The following is a 17776-nucleotide window of genomic DNA, read 5'->3' as shown; positions in this document are numbered from 1 at the left end:
TTTTTGTTGTTGTTGTAAGAATTCATAAAACAATTTGATTTGTGGTGTTTGGTTCTAAATATCAGAGTAAGAAATCGACGGACACAATAAAAGCGCCAACTTTATTCACCCAAAGGATCGAACGGCTGAACAGACAAAGACATACTTCCACCAGTGGTAGGGTATATGTATATATATGTATGTATGTATGTATGTATATATGTATGTATATGTATGTATATATATGTATATGTATGTATGTATATATGTATATGTATATATATATATGTATATATATGTATATATATATATATATATATATATGTGTGTAAATATATATATATATATATGTATGTATATGTGTATGTATGTATGTATGTATATATATATATATATGTATATATATATGTATATTATTAGTATATATATGTATATATATGTGTAAATATGTATATATATACCCAATCTGGGTGGAGTCTCGTCCTTCTCTCTAGACATGACATCTTTGTTGCTAGGCAGGAAGTTAAGTGACGCGGCCATAAACTGTTCCTTCTCCCTTCATTGTGACCTGACCTCGACTCCCTTCCTCACTAATCCACATCTCTCCACCAGCATGTGACCTGACCTCGGCTCCCTTCCTCACTAATCCACATCTCTACACCAGCATGTGACCTGACCTCAGCTCCCTTCCTCACTAATCCACATCTCTCCACCAGCATGTGATCGTCCTCCCTTCACTCAACACATTCCAAGCTTAGCTGAACCCACCATATATACATTCCTCATCACCATTAACTTCTGTTGTAGAAACCAGACTATGGCACCCCTTATGTCTCTCGTAAAACGGATGATTAACAATATTTAAAGTTGAAAAAGCTAAACCCAACAGTGGGTTATAAAAAACAAAAAACACAAATTCTCAGTCAAAAGCCAATGAGAACAGTGGAAGGTTTTCTCTCCTGTGTGTGTTATAGTACAGTTATGTATTATAAAGACAGGTTAAATCATAAACAATATGATTTAATGTGGCATGAAACAAAAAACACTTAATTCTCAGTCAAAAGCACAAGTCAGAACACAGCCTCTCTATTCTCTCATGTGATTTCAGGTCTTCTGACTGGGAAAATGTCTTTCCACACAGTGAGCAGTGGTATGTCTTCTCCTCCCGTGTATGTATTATTTCATGCTTATTCAGATGTCTTAACCGGTTAAAACTCTTTTCACACAGGGAGCAGTGGTACGTTTTATCCCCTCCAGTGTGTGTCCTCTCATGCCGATTCAGGGCCCCTAACTTGATAAAACTCTTTCCACACAGGGAGCATTGGTAGGGTTTTTCTTGTCTGTGTCTCCTCTCGTGGTCTTTAAGGCTCCCTGAATGGCTAAAACTCTTTCCACACTGGGAGCATTGGTAGGGCTTTTCTCCTGTGTGTGTTCTTTTATGCTGTTTTAGGTTCCCTAGCTTGCTAAAACTATTTCCACACTGGGAGCATTGGTAGGGCTTTTCTCCTGTGTGTGTCCTCTCATGCGCCTTCAGGTCACCTAACTTCCTAAAACTCTTTCCACAGTGGGAGCAGTGGTAAGGCTTCTCTCCGGAGTGTATTCTCTTATGCCCCCATAGGCTTCCTGCCCAGGTAAAAGTCATTCCACATTGAGAACAGCGATAAGGCTTCTCTCCAGAGTGTTTTTTCTTATGCTGCTTCAGGGCCTTTAACCAGGGAAAACTCTTTCCACAGTGGGAGCACTGATGTCGTCTCGTTGGTTTGGGTGTCGCCGGGTCTGGTTTCCCTGAAGGACTCTTCCCGCTGTCATCATGAGAGTTTGGTCTCTCTCCTGCCAAAGACAAACAGATTATTTAGTTTAACAGAGACCTGAATGAAACCTCCACATAATACAACTGTCTTCCTATGAGGGTAAATCTGGACTAGATTACTCAATGAAGGAGCATGTTAACCAGCAGCATACCACTGCTGATTTGCCTCTGAAGCTAAGCAGGGTTGGTCCTGCTCGGTACCTGGATGGGAGATCAGGTGCTGCTGGAAGTGGTGTTGGAGGGCCAGTAGGAGGCAGTCTTTCCTCCGGTCTAAAAAAAATATCCCAATTCCCCAGGGCAGTGATTGGGGACAGTCTTTTGGATGGGACGTCCTGACTCTCTGTGGTCACTAAAGATCCCATTGCACTTATCTTAAGAGTAGAGTAGTTAACCCCGGTGTCCTGGCTAAATTCCCAGCCTGGCCTTCATACCATCATGGTCAACCTAATCATCCCCAACTTCCAATTGGCTCATTCATCTCCTCTCCCCTGTAACTATTCCCTAGGTCGTTGCTGTAAATTAGTAAATGTGTTCTCAGTAAACATACCTGATAAAATAAAGGATATAAATAAATCACAGTGGCATGTCCGCCACACTGATCCTCAACACAGGGGCCCCTCAGGGGTGCGTGCTCAGTCCCCTCCTGTACTCCATGTTCACTCATGACTGCGTGGCCAGGCACGACTACAACACCATCATTAAGTTTTCCGATGACACAACAGTGGTAGGCCTGATCACTGACAATGATGAGACAGACTATAGGGAGGAGATCAGAGACCTGGCCGTGTGGTGCCAGAATAACAACCTCTCCCTCAACGTGATCAAGACAAAGGAGATGATTGTGGACTACAGGAAAAAGAGGACCGAGCACTTTTAGGCCAACACTGTTAGTATCTGGATGTACATATAAATAGTAGAAGGATATGGGGAGTTGCAGAGGCTATATTAAGGGCTCAGAGCAGAGGCTATATTAAGGTCTCAGAGCAGAGGCTATATTAAGGGCTCAGAGCAGAGGCTATATTAAGGGCTCAGAGCAGAGGCTATATTAAGGGCTCAGAGCAGAGGCTATATTAAGGTCTCAGAGCAGAGGCTATATTAAGGTCTCAGAGCAGAGGCTATATTAAGGTCTCAGAGCAGAGGCTATATTAAGGTCTCAGAGCAGAGGCTATATTAAGGTCTCAGAGCAGAGGCTATATTAAGGTCTCAGAGCAGAGGTTACTCTCAAAGTACTTAAGAAATCGCTGCTTGACAAGAGAAGCCACGGATGGAATATTTGAGCTTCTGAAGTTTAAGATGGGCCATAACATCACTGACCCAGTGAACATGCGAAGGCTGGGTACCCGACTTCCACTTAAGAATAATAATACGCTTGGAGGGATGAGAAGGCTATGGCCTCTGATTGGGTGTTACAGAGAGGGAGCCCTTCGGGTGCTACCCAGAAAATAGCGACAGAGGTATCTGGGGAAATTTCCTTAGTGCATGTATATGAGACAGTCTCAAAGAACGAGGGGCAGAATGAACTAGTGTCAGACATGACCAGTAGAGTAACAGAATGGAACTAGTGTCAGACATGACCAGTAGAGGAACTAGTGTCAGACATGACCAGTAGAGTAACAGAATGGAACTAGTGTCAGACATGACCAGTAGAGGAACAGAATGGAATTAGTGTCAGACATGACCAGTAGAGTAACAGAATGGAACTAGTGTCAGACATGACCAGTAGAGGAACTAGTGTCAGACATGACCAGTAGAGTAACAGAATGGAACTAGTGTCAGACATGACCAGTAGAGGAACTAGTGTCAGACATGACCAGTAGAGGAATAATGTCATACAGCATAGAAATGTGTCTCTTTACATAGGGATCCAGGTTCAGACATTCATCAAGCCAGCTGGTGGGTGGGAGAGATGGGAAAGAGGGGAATATCTTTCTTGTAACGTTAGGAATCTGCAGGTACCTGAAGATGTGTGTCTGGGGTTTACTGTGAATCTGTTGGTACCTGAAGAAGTGTGTCTGGGGTTTACTGTGAATCTGTTGGTACCTGAAGAAGTGTGTCTGTGGTTTACTGTGAATCTGTTGGTACCTGAAGATGTGTGTCTGGGGTTTACTGTGAATCTCTAACTAGATGTTCAAAGGAGGTAAATATACAGTCATGGAAAATGTATTTTACCCTCTTCAGTCCTTTCTGAAAACATAGCTGGAAGCCTGTGTCTATGAGGAAGGGTGTGAAGAGTCCTCTCTGAAACCATAGCTGGAAGCCTGTGTCTATGAGGAAGGGCGTGAAGAGTCCTCTCTGAAACCATAGCTGGAAGCCTGTGTCTACGAGGAAGGGCGTGAAGAGTCCTCTCTGAAACCATAGCTGGAAGCCTGTGTCTATGAGGAAGGGCGTGAAGAGTCCTCTCTGAAAACATAGCTGGAAGCCTGTGTCTATGAGGAAGGGTGTGAAGAGTCCTCTCTGAAAACATAGCTGGAAGCCTGTGTCTATGAGGAAGGGCGTGAAGAGTCCTCTCTGAAACCAGAGCTGGAAGCCTGTGTCTATGAGGAAGGGTGTGAAGACTCCTCTCTGAAACCATAGCTGGAAGCCTGTGTCTATGAGGAAGGGCGTGAAGAGTCCTTCTGAAACCATAGCTGGAAGCCTGTGTCTATGAGGAAGGGCGTGAAGAGTCCTCTCTGAAAACATAGCTGGAAGCCTGTGTCTATGAGGAAGGGCGTGAAGAGTCCTCTCTGAAACCATAGCTGGAAGCCTGTGTCTATGAGGAAGGGCGTGAAGAGTCCTTTCTGAAACCATAGCTGGAAGCCTGTGTCTATGAGGAAGGGCGTGAAGAGTCCTTCTGAAACCATAGCTGGAAGCCTGTGTCTATGAGGAAGGGCGTGAAGAGTCCTCTCTGAAAACATAGCTGGAAGCCTGTGTCTATGAGGAAGGGCGTGAAGAGTCCTCTCTGAAAACATAGCTGGAAGCCTGTGTCTATGAGGAAGGGCGTGAAGAGTCCTCTCTGAAACCATAGCTGGAAGCCTGTGTCTATGAGGAAGGGCGTGAAGAGTCCTCTCTGAAACCATAGCTGGAAGCCTGTGTCTATGAGGAAGGGCGTGAAGGGTCCTCTCTGAAAGCATAGCTGGAAGCCTGTGTCTATGAGGAAGGGCGTGAAGAGTCCTTCTGAAACCATAGCTGGAAGCCTGTGTCTATGAGGAAGGGCGTGAAGAGTCCTCTCTGAAACCATAGCTGGAAGCCTGTGTCTATGAGGAAGGGCGTGAAGAGTCCTCTCTGAAACCATAGCTGGAAGCCTGTGTCTATGAGGAAGGGCGTGAAGAGTCCTCTCTGAAACCATAGCTGGAAGCCTGTGTCTATGAGGAAGGGCGTGAAGAGTCCTCTCTGAAAACATAGCTGGAAGCCTGTGTCTATGAGGAAGGGCGTGAAGAGTCCTCTCTGAAAACATAGCTGGAAGCCTGTGTCTATGAGGAAGGGTGTGAAGAGTCCTTTCTGAAAACATAGCTGGAAGCCTGTGTCTATGAGGAAGGGCGTGCAGAGTCCTCTCTGAAACCATAGCTGGAAGCATGTGTCTATGAGGAAGGGCGTGAAGAGTCCTCTCTGAAACCATAGCTGGAAGCCTGTGTCTATGAGGAAGGGCGTGAAGAGTCCTCTCTGAAAACATAGCTGGAAGCCTGTGTCTATGAGGAAGGGCGTGAAGAGTCCTCTCTGAAAACATAGCTGGAAGCCTGTGTCTATGAGGAAGGGTGTGAAGAGTCCTTTCTGAAAACATAGCTGGAAGCCTGTGTCTATGAGGAAGGGCGTGCAGAGTCCTCTCTGAAACCATAGCTGGAAGCATGTGTCTATGAGGAAGGGCGTGAAGAGTCCTCTCTGAAACCATAGCTGGAAGCCTGTGTCTATGAGGAAGGGCGTGAAGAGTCCTCTCTGAAACCATAGCTGGAAGCCTGTGTCTATGAGGAAGGGCGTGAAGAGTCCTCTCTGAAACCATAGCTGGAAGCCTGTGTCTATGAGGAAGGGCGTGAAGAGTCCTCTCTGAAACCATAGCTGGAAGCCTGTGTCTATGAGGAAGGGCGTGAAGAGTCCTCTCTGAAAACATAGCTGGAAGCCTGTGTCTATGAGGAAGGGTGTGAAGAGTCCTCTCTGAAAACATAGCTGGAAGCCTGTGTCTATGAGGAAGGGCGTGAAGAGTCCTCTCTGTAACCAGAGCTGGAAGCCTGTGTCTATGAGGAAGGGTGTGAAGAGTCCTCTCTGAAACCATAGCTGGAAGCCTGTGTCTATGAGGAAGGGCGTGAAGAGTCCTTCTGAAACCATAGCTGGAAGCCTGTGTCTATGAGGAAGGGCGTGAAGAGTCCTCTCTGAAAACATAGCTGGAAGCCTGTGTCTATGAGGAAGGGCGTGAAGAGTCCTCTCTGAAACCATAGCTGGAAGCCTGTGTCTATGAGGAAGGGCGTGAAGAGTCCTTCTGAAACCATAGCTGGAAGCCTGTGTCTATGAGGAAGGGTGTGAAGAGTCCTCTCTGAAAACATAGCTGGAAGCCTGTGTCTATGAGGAAGGGCGTGAAGAGTCCTCTCTGAAAACATAGCTGGAAGCCTGTGTCTATGAGGAAGGGCGTGAAGAGTCCTCTCTGAAACCATAGCTGGAAGCCTGTGTCTATGAGGAAGGGCGTGAAGAGTCCTCTCTGAAACCATAGCTGGAAGCCTGTGTCTATGAGGAAGGGCGTGAAGAGTCCTCTCTGAAACCATAGCTGGAAGCCTGTGTCTATGAGGAAGGGCGTGAAGAGTCCTCTCTGAAAACATAGCTGGAAGCCTGTGTCTATGAGGAAGGGCGTGAAGAGTCCTTCTGAAACCATAGCTGGAAGCCTGTGTCTATGAGGAAGGGCGTGAAGAGTCCTCTCTGAAACCATAGCTGGAAGCCTGTGTCTATGAGGAAGGGCGTGAAGAGTCCTCTCTGAAACCATAGCTGGAAGCCTGTGTCTATGAGGAAGGGCGTGAAGAGTCCTCTCTGAAACCATAGCTGGAAGCCTGTGTCTATGAGGAAGGGCGTGAAGAGTCCTCTCTGAAAACATAGCTGGAAGCCTGTGTCTATGAGGAAGGGCGTGAAGAGTCCTCTCTGAAAACATAGCTGGAAGCCTGTGTCTATGAGGAAGGGTGTGAAGAGTCCTTTCTGAAAACATAGCTGGAAGCCTGTGTCTATGAGGAAGGGCGTGCAGAGTCCTCTCTGAAACCATAGCTGGAAGCATGTGTCTATGAGGAAGGGCGTGAAGAGTCCTCTCTGAAACCATAGCTGGAAGCCTGTGTCTATGAGGAAGGGCGTGAAGAGTCCTCTCTGAAAACATAGCTGGAAGCCTGTGTCTATGAGGAAGGGCGTGAAGAGTCCTCTCTGAAAACATAGCTGGAAGCCTGTGTCTATGAGGAAGGGCGTGAAGAGTCCTTTCTGAAACCATAGCTGGAAGCCTGTGTCTATGAGGAAGGGTGTGAAGAGTCCTTCTGAAACCATAGCTGGAAGCCTGTGTCTATGAGGAAGGGCGTGAAGAGTCCTCTCTGAAAACATAGCTGGAAGCCTGTGTCTATGAGGAAGGGCGTGAAGAGTCCTCTCTGAAAACATAGCTGGAAGCCTGTGTCTATGAGGAAGGGCGTGAAGAGTCCTCTCTGAAACCATAGCTGGAAGCCTGTGTCTATGAGGAAGGGCGTGAAGAGTCCTCTCTGAAACCATAGCTGGAAGCCTGTGTCTATGAGGAAGGGCGTGAAGAGTCCTCTCTGAAACCATAGCTGGAAGCCTGTGTCTATGAGGAAGGGCGTGAAGAGTCCTCTCTGAAAACATAGCTGGAAGCCTGTGTCTATGAGGAAGGGCGTGAAGAGTCCTTCTGAAACCATAGCTGGAAGCCTGTGTCTATGAGGAAGGGCGTGAAGAGTCCTCTCTGAAACCATAGCTGGAAGCCTGTGTCTATGAGGAAGGGCGTGAAGAGTCCTCTCTGAAACCATAGCTGGAAGCCTGTGTCTATGAGGAAGGGCGTGAAGAGTCCTCTCTGAAACCATAGCTGGAAGCCTGTGTCTATGAGGAAGGGCGTGAAGAGTCCTCTCTGAAAACATAGCTGGAAGCCTGTGTCTATGAGGAAGGGCGTGAAGAGTCCTCTCTGAAAACATAGCTGGAAGCCTGTGTCTATGAGGAAGGGTGTGAAGAGTCCTTTCTGAAAACATAGCTGGAAGCCTGTGTCTATGAGGAAGGGCGTGCAGAGTCCTCTCTGAAACCATAGCTGGAAGCATGTGTCTATGAGGAAGGGCGTGAAGAGTCCTCTCTGAAAACATAGCTGGAAGCCTGTGTCTATGAGGAAGGGCGTGAAGAGTCCTCTCTGAAACCAGAGCTGGAAGCCTGTGTCTATGAGGAAGGGTGTGAAGAGTCCTCTCTGAAACCATAGCTGGAAGCCTGTGTCTATGAGGAAGGGCGTGAAGAGTCCTCTCTGAAACCATAGCTGGAAGCCTGTGTCTATGAGGAAGGGCGTGAAGAGTCCTCTCTGAAAACATAGCTGGAAGCCTGTGTCTATGAGGAAGGGCGTGAAGAGTCCTCTCTGAAACCATAGCTGGAAGCCTGTGTCTATGAGGAAGGGCGTGAAGAGTCCTTCTGAAACCATAGCTGGAAGCCTGTGTCTACGAGGAAGGGCGTGAAGAGTCCTCTCTGAAACCATAGCTGGAAGCCTGTGTCTATGAGGAAGGGCGTGAAGAGTCCTTTCTGAAACCATAGCTGGAAGCCTGTGTCTATGAGGAAGGGCGTGAAGAGTCCTTCTGAAACCATAGCTGGAAGCCTGTGTCTATGAGGAAGGGCGTGAAGAGTCCTCTCTGAAAACATAGCTGGAAGCCTGTGTCTATGAGGAAGGGCGTGAAGAGTCCTCTCTGAAAACATAGCTGGAAGCCTGTGTCTATGAGGAAGGGCGTGAAGAGTCCTCTCTGAAACCATAGCTGGAAGCCTGTGTCTATGAGGAAGGGCGTGAAGAGTCCTCTCTGAAACCATAGCTGGAAGCCTGTGTCTATGAGGAAGGGCGTGAAGAGTCCTCTCTGAAACCATAGCTGGAAGCCTGTGTCTATGAGGAAGGGCGTGAAGAGTCCTCTCTGAAAACATAGCTGGAAGCCTGTGTCTATGAGGAAGGGCGTGAAGAGTCCTTCTGAAACCATAGCTGGAAGCCTGTGTCTATGAGGAAGGGCGTGAAGAGTCCTTCTGAAACCATAGCTGGAAGCCTGTGTCTATGAGGAAGGGCGTGAAGAGTCCTCTCTGAAACCATAGCTGGAAGCCTGTGTCTATGAGGAAGGGCGTGAAGAGTCCTCTCTGAAACCATAGCTGGAAGCCTGTGTCTATGAGGAAGGGCGTGAAGAGTCCTCTCTGAAAACATAGCTGGAAGCCTGTGTCTATGAGGAAGGGTGTGAAGAGTCCTTTCTGAAAACATAGCTGGAAGCCTGTGTCTATGAGGAAGGGCGTGAAGAGTCCTCTCTGAAACCATAGCTGGAAGCCTGTGTCTATGAGGAAGGGCGTGAAGAGTCCTCTCTGAAACCATAGCTGGAAGCCTGTGTCTATGAGGAAGGGTGTTTCGAGTGGGTTGGAAATAAAAGGCATGGATGAGATAGCTTGTCTATGTCCGACGTGGATCCTAAACTGAGACCTGAGTGAACTTTTCACAAAAGGGTTGATTTAGTGGTATTGTTTACTCAATGGTAGGGGCACAGACTAAGGAGACCAGGGATGGTAGGGGCACAGACTAAGGAGACCAGGGATGGTAGGGGCACAGACTAAGGAGACCAGGGATGGTAGGGGCAGACTAAGGAGACCAGGGATGGTAGTGGCACAGACTAAGGAGACCAGGGATGGTAGTGGCAGACTAAGGAGACCAGGGATGGTAGTGGCACAGACTAAGGAGACCAGGGATGGTAGGGGCAGACTAAGGAGACCAGGGATTGTAGTGGCAGACTAAGGAGACCAGGGATGGTAGTGGCACAGACTAAGGAGACCAGGGATGGTAGGGGCACAGACTAAGGAGAGCAGGGATGGTAGGGGCAGACTAAGGAGAGCAGGGATGGTAGGGGCACAGACTAAGGAGACCAGGGATGGTAGTGGCACAGACTAAGGAGACCAGGGATGGTAGGGGCACAGACTAAGGAGACCAGGAATGGTAGTGGCAGACTAAGGAGACCAGGGATGGTAGTGGCACAGACTAAGGAGACCAGGAATGGTAGTGGCAGACTAAGGAGACCAGGGATGGTAGTGGCAGACTAAGGAGACCAGGGATGGTAGGGACACAGACTAAGGAGACCAGGGATGGTAGTGGCAGACTAAGGAGACCAGGGATGGTAGGGACACAGACTAAGGAGACCAGGGATGGTAGGGACACAGACTAAGGAGACCAGGGATGGTAGGGACACAGACTAAGGAGACCAGGGATGGTAGGGACACAGACTAAGGAGACCAGGGATGGTAGGGACACAGACTAAGGAGACCAGGGATGGTAGTGGCAGACTAAGGAGACCAGGGATGGTAGTGGCAGACTAAGGAGACCAGGGATGGTAGTGGCAGACTAAGGAGACCAGGGATGGTAGTGGCACAGACTAAGGAGACCAGGGATGGTAGGGACACAGACTAAGGAGACCAGGGATGGTAGTGGCAGACTAAGGAGACCAGGGATGGTAGGGACACAGACTAAGGAGACCAGGGATGGTAGTGGCAGACTAAGGAGACCAGGGATAGTAGGGGCACAGACTAAGGAGACCAGGAATGGTAGTGGCAGACTAAGGAGACCAGGGATGGTAGTGGCAGACTAAGGAGACCAGGGATGGTAGTGGCAGACTAAGGAGACCAGGGATGGTAGGGACACAGACTAAGGAGACCAGGGATGGTAGGGACACAGACTAAGGAGACCAGGGATGGTAGGGACACAGACTAAGGAGACCAGGGATGGTAGTGGCAGACTAAGGAGACCAGGGATGGTAGGGGCACAGACTAAGGAGACCAGGGATGGTAGTGGCAGACTAAGGAGACCAGGGATGGTAGGGACACAGACTAAGGAGACCAGGGATGGTAGGGACACAGACTAAGGAGACCAGGGATGGTAGGGGCACAGACTAAGGAGACCAGGGATGGTAGTGGCAGACTAAGGAGACCAGGGATGGTAGGGGCACAGACTAAGGAGACCAGGGATGGTAGGGACACAGACTAAGGAGACCAGGGATGGTAGGGACACAGACTAAGGAGACCAGGGATGGTAGGGGCACAGACTAAGGAGACCAGGGATGGTAGGGACACAGACTAAGGAGACCAGGGATGGTAGGGACACAGACTAAGGAGACCAGGGATGGTAGTGGCAGACTAAGGAGACCAGGGATGGTAGGGACACAGACTAAGGAGACCAGGAATGGTAGGGGCACAGACTAAGGAGACCAGGGATGGTAGTGGCAGACTAAGGAGACCAGGGATGGTAGTGGCAGACTAAGGAGACCAGGGATGGTAGGGACACAGACTAAGGAGACCAGGGATGGTAGGGACACAGACTAAGGAGACCAGGGATGGTAGGGACACAGACTAAGGAGACCAGGGATGGTAGGGGCACAGACTAAGGAGACCAGGGATGGTAGGGACACAGACTAAGGAGACCAGGGATGGTAGTGGCAGACTAAGGAGACCAGGGATGGTAGGGGCACAGACTAAGGAGACCAGGGATGGTAGGGGCACAGACTAAGGAGAGCAGGGATGGTAGTGGCAGACTAAGGAGACCAGGGGTGATGTTTGACATGAGTTCTTTTCCATAAAGGAACACACCGATCCTTCCTCCTCTATGAACGTTCCTAGGCCGTCATTGTCTGAAATATATATATATTTTTTTAAATGTAAAAACCCAAATTCTTGTGAATATTAGTAGTACAGTAGTAATGGAGGACGAGGGTCTCTCCTTTCTGTCTATCCTTTCTGTAGTACAGTAGTAATGGAGGACGAGGGTCTCTCCTTTCGGTCTCTGTTTATTCTTGTGAATATTAGTAGTACAGTAGTAATGGAGGACGAGGGTCTCTCCTTTCTGTCTATCCTTTCTGTAGTACAGTAGTAATGGAGGACGAGGGTCTCTCCTTTCTGTAGTACAGTAGTAATGGAGGACGAGGGTCTCTCCTTTCTGTAGTACAGTAGTAATGGAGGACGAGGGTCTCTCCTTTCTGTAGTACAGTAGTAATGGAGGACGAGGGTCTCTCCTTTCTGTAGTACAGTAGTAATGGAGGACGAGGGTCTCTCCTTTCTGTAGTACAGTAGTAATGGAGGACGAGGGTCTCTCCTTTCTGTAGTACAGTAGTAATGGAGGACGAGGGTCTCTCCTTTCTGTAGTACAGTAGTAATGGAGGACGAGGGTCTCTCCTTTCTGTAGTACAGTAGTAATGGAGGACGAGGGTCTCTCCTTTCTGTCTCTCCTTTCTGTAGTACAGTAGTAATGGAGGACGAGGGTCTCTCCTTTCTGTAGTACAGTAGTAATGGAGGACGAGGGTCTCTCATTTCTGTAGTACAGTAGTAATGGAGGACAAGGGTCTCTCCTTTCTGTAGTACAGTAGTAATGGAGGATGAGGGTCTCTCCTTTCTGTAGTACAGTAGTAATGGAGGACGAGGGTCTCTCCTTTCTGTAGTACAGTAGTAATGGAGGACGAGGGTCTCTCCTTTCTGTAGTACAGTAGTAATGGAGGACGAGGGTCTCTCCTTTCTGTAGTACAGTAGTAATGGAGGACGAGGGTCTCTCCTTTCTGTAGTACAGTAGTAATGGAGGACGAGGGTCTCTCCTTTCTGTCTCTCCTTTCTGTAGTACAGTAGTAATGGAGGACGAGGGTCTCTCCTTTCTGTAGTACAGTAGTAATGGAGGACGAGGGTCTCTCATTTCTGTAGTACAGTAGTAATGGAGGACAAGGGTCTCTCCTTTCTGTAGTACAGTAGTAATGGAGGATGAGGGTCTCTCCTTTCTGTAGTACAGTAGTAATGGAGGACGAGGGTCTCTCCTTTCTGTAGTACAGTAGTAATGGAGGACGAGGGTCTCTCCTTTCTGTAGTACAGTAGTAATGGAGGACGAGGGTCTCTCCTTTCTGTAGTACAGTAGTAATGGAGGACGAGGGTCTCTCCTTTCTGTAGTACAGTAGTAATGGAGGACGAGGGTCTCTCCTTTCTGTCTCTCCTTTCTGTAGTACAGTAGTAATGGAGGACGAGGGTCTCTCCTTTCTGTAGTACAGTAGTAATGGAGGACGAGGGTCTCTCCTTTCTGTAGTACAGTAGTAATGGAGGACGAGGGTCTCTCCTTTCTGTAGTACAGTAGTAATGGAGGACGAGGGTCTCTCCTTTCTGTAGTACAGTAGTAATGGAGGACGAGGGTCTCTCCTTTCTGTCTCTCCTTTCTGTAGTACAGTAGTAATGGAGGACGAGGGTCTCTCCTTTCTGTCTCTCCTTTCTGTAGTACAGTAGTAATGGAGGACGAGGGTCTCTCCTTTCTGTAGTACAGTAGTAATGGAGGACGAGGGTCTCTCCTTTCTGTAGTACAGTAGTAATGGAGGACGAGGGTCTCTCCTTTCTGTAGTACAGTAGTAATGGAGGACGAGGGTCTCTCCTTTCTGTAGTACAGTAGTAATGGAGGACGAGGGTCTCTCCTTTCTGTCTCTCCTTTCTGTAGTACAGTAGTAATGGAGGACGAGGGTCTCTCTTTTCTGTAGTACAGTAGTAATGGAGGACGAGGGTCTCTCCTTTCTGTAGTACAGTAGTAATGGAGGACGAGGGTCTCTCCTTTCTGTCTCTCCTTTCTGTAGTACAGTAGTAATGGAGGACGAGGGTCTCTCTTTTCTGTAGTACAGTAGTAATGGAGGACGAGGGTCTCTCCTTTCTGTCTCTCCTTTCTGTAGTACAGTAGTAATGGAGGACGAGGGTCTCTCTTTTCTGTAGTACAGTAGTAATGGAGGACGAGGGTCTCTCCTTTCTGTAGTACAGTAGTAATGGAGGATGAGGGTCTCTCCTTTCTGTAGTACAGTAGTAATGGAGGACGAGGGTCTCTCTTTTCTGTAGTACAGTAGTAATGGAGGACGAGGGTCTCTCCTTTCTGTAGTACAGTAGTAATGGAGGACGAGGGTCTATCCTTCAGTAGTAATGGAGGACGAGGGTCTCTCCTTTCTGTAGTACAGTAGTAATGGAGGACGAGGGTCTCTCCTTTCTGTCTCTCCTTTCTGTAGTACAGTAGTAATGGAGGACGAGGGTCTCTCTTTTCTGTAGTACAGTAGTAATGGAGGACGAGGGTCTCTCCTTTCTGTCTCTCCTTTCTGTAGTACAGTAGTAATGGAGGACGAGGGTCTCTCTTTTCTGTAGTACAGTAGTAATGGAGGACGAGGGTCTCTCCTTTCTGTAGTACAGTAGTAATGGAGGATGAGGGTCTCTCCTTTCTGTAGTACAGTAGTAATGGAGGACGAGGGTCTCTCTTTTCTGTAGTACAGTAGTAATGGAGGACGAGGGTCTCTCCTTTCTGTAGTACAGTAGTAATGGAGGACGAGGGTCTATCCTTCAGTAGTAATGGAGGATGAGGGTCTCCTCTTTCTGTCTCTCCAAAAACGCTTTACGCAACCGTGGGACCTTTTTGATTCCAAATGTAAGTAGATAAGATAGTAGCGGTCTATTAAAAATATATATACTGGTTGTTGGATTCCTCATGTCCACTCAAAAGGTAGGAAGAAGAAGTGCTTGGTCCTGATTGGATGTTGGACACTATATTTATTGACTATTATGTGAATCCTATAAATTAAAAAGGGCCAATCAACTAGCTTCATTTCCTCAGAGATCAAATTACATTTCAAGTTTGCTGAAATGACATGGAATGCCTCAGCTGTTTTTCCTAAATCTGTAGCAGCAGCTGGAATTTCCAGAGTTTTCCATCCCTGTGATTGGGTAACTCCTACTCCTATAGGTTAGTAAAGAGGTCAGGTAATATGGGAGTTGGATTGTGCCTAAGAACAGCCCTTAGCCGTGGTGTATTGGTCGTATACCACAACCCCCCGAGGTGCCTTATTGCTGTTATAAACTGGTTATCAACGTAATTAAAGCAGTAAAAATAAATGTTTTGTCATACCTGTGGTATACAGTTTAATGTGAATCTGTACTCCCCTACGTATTTATCTGGACAGGGAAGATAACAGTTTAATGTGGCTCTGTACTCCCCTACGTATTTATCTAGACAGGGAAGATAACAGTTTAATGTGGCTCTGTACTCCCCTATGTATTTATCTGGACAGGGAAGATAACAGTTTAATGTGGCTCTATACTCCCCTACGTATTTATCTAGACAGGGAAGATAACAGTTTAATGTGGCTCTATACTCCCCTACGTATTTATCTAGACAGGGAAGATAACAGTTTAATGTGGCTCTGTACTCCACTACGTATTTAGCTAGACAGGGAAGATAACAGTTTAATGTGAATCTGTACTCCCCTATGTATTTATCTGGACAGGGAAGATAACAGTTTAATGTGGCTCTGTGTTCCCCTACGTATTTATCTAGACAGGGAAGATAACAGTTTAATGTGGCTCTGTACTCCCCTACGTATTTATCTAGACAGGGAAGATAACAGTTTAATGTGGCTCTGTACTCCCCTACGTATTTATCTAGACAGGGAAGATAACAGTTTAATGTGGCTCTATACTCCCCTACGTATTTATCTAGACAGGGAAGATAACAGTTTAATGTGGCTCTGTACTCCCCTACGTATTTATCTAGACAGGGAAGATAACAGTTTAATGTGGCTCTGTACTCCCCTATGTATTTATCTGGACAGGGAAGATAACAGTTTAATGTGGCTCTATACTCCCCTACGTATTTATCTAGACAGGGAAGATAACAGTTTAATGTGGCTCTATACTCCCCTACGTATTTATCTAGACAGGGAAGATAACAGTTTAATGTGGCTCTATACTCCCCTACGTATTTATCTAGACAGGGAAGATAACAGTTTAATGTGGCTCTATACTCCCCTACGTATTTATCTAGACAGGGAAGATAACAGTTTAATGTGGCTTTGAATGCCATAAGTATTTGGACAAATTCACTTATATGTGTATTAAAGTATTTGGTCCCATATTCCTAGAACACGATGACTACATCAAGCTTGTGACTCTACAAACTTGTTGGATACATTTGCAGTTTGTTTTGGTTGTGTTTCAGATGATGTTGTTCCCAACAGAAATGAACAGTAAATAATTTATCGTATCATACGAGTCACACAAGAATAGAATATGTTTCTGAACACTTGTATATTAATATGGATGCTAACATGATTAGGGATAATCATCAAAGAATCATGAATAATAAAGTGTGAGAAAGGTAGAGCCATGAATACCATACTCCTTATTGGTACTTAAACGTTTTATATCTCTGCTGTCCTAATAAACAGATAGGGGAGAGTAGCTGAGGGTTTGAACAAATGGAACATCTCTAATTCATAGACAGAGCTGTGGATGCAAGGACCGACCATGAGATCAAAATGATGGTTTTAAAACCGTTGAGTCAAATACAGTGTTTGTTTACAAGCTTATATTTGGGTTCTGGTGAGGTGCACATTTCAGTGCAATGACCCTTTGGCTTTAAAATCACACATTAGTTCAACAACTGCAGAGTTTCTGGCCGTGTTTTTAAGACAGTACTCACTGGTGTTAATCAGATCTTCAGTCTCCTCTTCATCTCTCCAAGCGTCTTCCTCCTCTTTTATTGAGATAGCCTCCTCTTCCACTCCAAAAGGTTCTTCCTCTTCTTTCAATGTGATACTGATAGCCTCCTCTTCCTCCTCTTTCATTCTGAAAGCTTCTTCCTCTCCTTTTACTGAAACATCCTCCCCCTCTTCTTTCACGACAATGTTCAGCCACAGACCCTCTTTCTCCGTCCAGCAGACCTCTTCTTTAGCAAGAGGAGAGTAGCTTGGAGAGCTCATGGTGGGCTAGCTAGCTAGCATTGACGATTAGCTTAGGTTAAGTATAATCAACACATTTGTAAATTGAACAAGTAAGTTACGTTTAAGTTAAATAGTAGATCGGTGTGTTAAAAACACCGAGATCAATTTACACAAAAAATGGTCTAAAGAGCTTTAATGCTTTCGGTTGTATGTTGGCTACAGGGCTAAAGAGGTGGTTGAATGAGTCAGTATTCGTGTTGGTGAAACAGCTTCCGGTGTCGTGTTGGTCCATTAGATATGACGTCACCATATGAAGGTCGCATATCGCAGTCAGCTGAATGAAATGGGTAACGCAGTTTAGAAAAATATTCACTACATTGTTTATTTATTTAAAGATGAGCAAATATGTTTTGTCTGACTTCTTACAGCCAAAACATTCGTATATGCAGATCTATAGCTACATGTGAATATGTACATTATGAATATATACTGGTAGAATAGTTTAATGCAGACCTGTAGCTACATATGAATATGTACGTTATTAATAGATACTGGTAGAATAGTTGCAGACCTGTAGCTACATATGAATATGTACGTTATGAATATATACTGGTAGAATAGTTCCGTGTAGCTCAGTTGGTAAAGCATGGCGCACGCAACGCCCAGGGTTGTTTGATATGAGTCTGCTTAATGAATAAAATGTTAATAAATGAATACCTAGTTAGGGATTTAACTCCAATCTCGACAATATAACGTCAATTGTCAGTGTTATGGCTGCTTTGCTTGATGTATTGTTGTCTCGACCTTCTTCCTCTTTGTGCTGTTGTCTGTGCCCAATAATGTTTGTACAATGCCTTGTGCTGCTGTCATGTTGTTGTCATGTGTTGCTGCCATGCCATGTGTGTCGTCTTAGGTCTCTCTTTATGTAGTGTACGTGTTGTAGGATTGTGTTGTCTCTCTTGTCGTGATGTGTTTGGTCCTATATATTTTTTCTATCTCCCGTCCTGCATTTTGCCTTTTGGTAGGCCGTCATTGGAAATAAGATTTTGTTCTTAACTGACTTGCCAGGTTAAATACAATTGTACTA

At 46.4% G+C, this 17776-nt stretch overlaps 1 protein-coding gene across 4 annotated transcripts; it reads right to left on the bottom strand.

The window, feature by feature from the left end:
- Nucleotides 1-345: 345 nt before the first annotated feature.
- On the bottom strand, nucleotides 346-16992 carry LOC110511569 (zinc finger protein 239). Of its 4 annotated transcripts, none has more exons than XR_005036738.1 (3): nucleotides 16449-16992; nucleotides 600-1809; nucleotides 346-547 (listed from the first exon to the last, which is right to left on the bottom strand). XR_005036738.1 is itself a non-coding variant. In XM_036948622.1 (2 exons), exons 1-2 carry the CDS (start codon nucleotides 16726-16728, stop codon nucleotides 1037-1039), a joined length of 1053 nt encoding a protein of 350 aa, XP_036804517.1. In that variant the 5' UTR covers nucleotides 16729-16992; the 3' UTR covers nucleotides 346-1036. The 4 variants fall into 4 exon arrangements, 1 of the variants encoding a protein (XP_036804517.1); XR_005036739.1 differs by having other exon boundaries at nucleotides 346-552; nucleotides 605-1809; XR_005036740.1 differs by having other exon boundaries at nucleotides 346-604; nucleotides 657-1809.
- Nucleotides 16993-17776: the final 784 nt, after the last annotated feature.

This window comes from Oncorhynchus mykiss, chromosome 17 (genome assembly GCF_013265735.2).
Source record: "Oncorhynchus mykiss isolate Arlee chromosome 17, USDA_OmykA_1.1, whole genome shotgun sequence".
Taxonomy (NCBI): Eukaryota; Metazoa; Chordata; class Actinopteri; order Salmoniformes; family Salmonidae; genus Oncorhynchus; species Oncorhynchus mykiss.
This window is presented reverse-complemented; position numbering and strand designations above follow the sequence as displayed.

Bases quoted from the DNA above. Each gene is read 5' to 3' on its own strand.
- LOC110511569 (XM_036948622.1), bottom strand. From the start codon at position 16,728: ATGAGCTCTCCAAGCTACTCTCCTCTTGCTAAAGAAGAGGTCTGCTGG. The intron at 1,810-16,448 runs GTGAGTACTGTC...TGTCTTTGGCAG, and splicing joins TGAAGATCTGATTAACACCA to GAGAGAGACCAAACTCTCAT.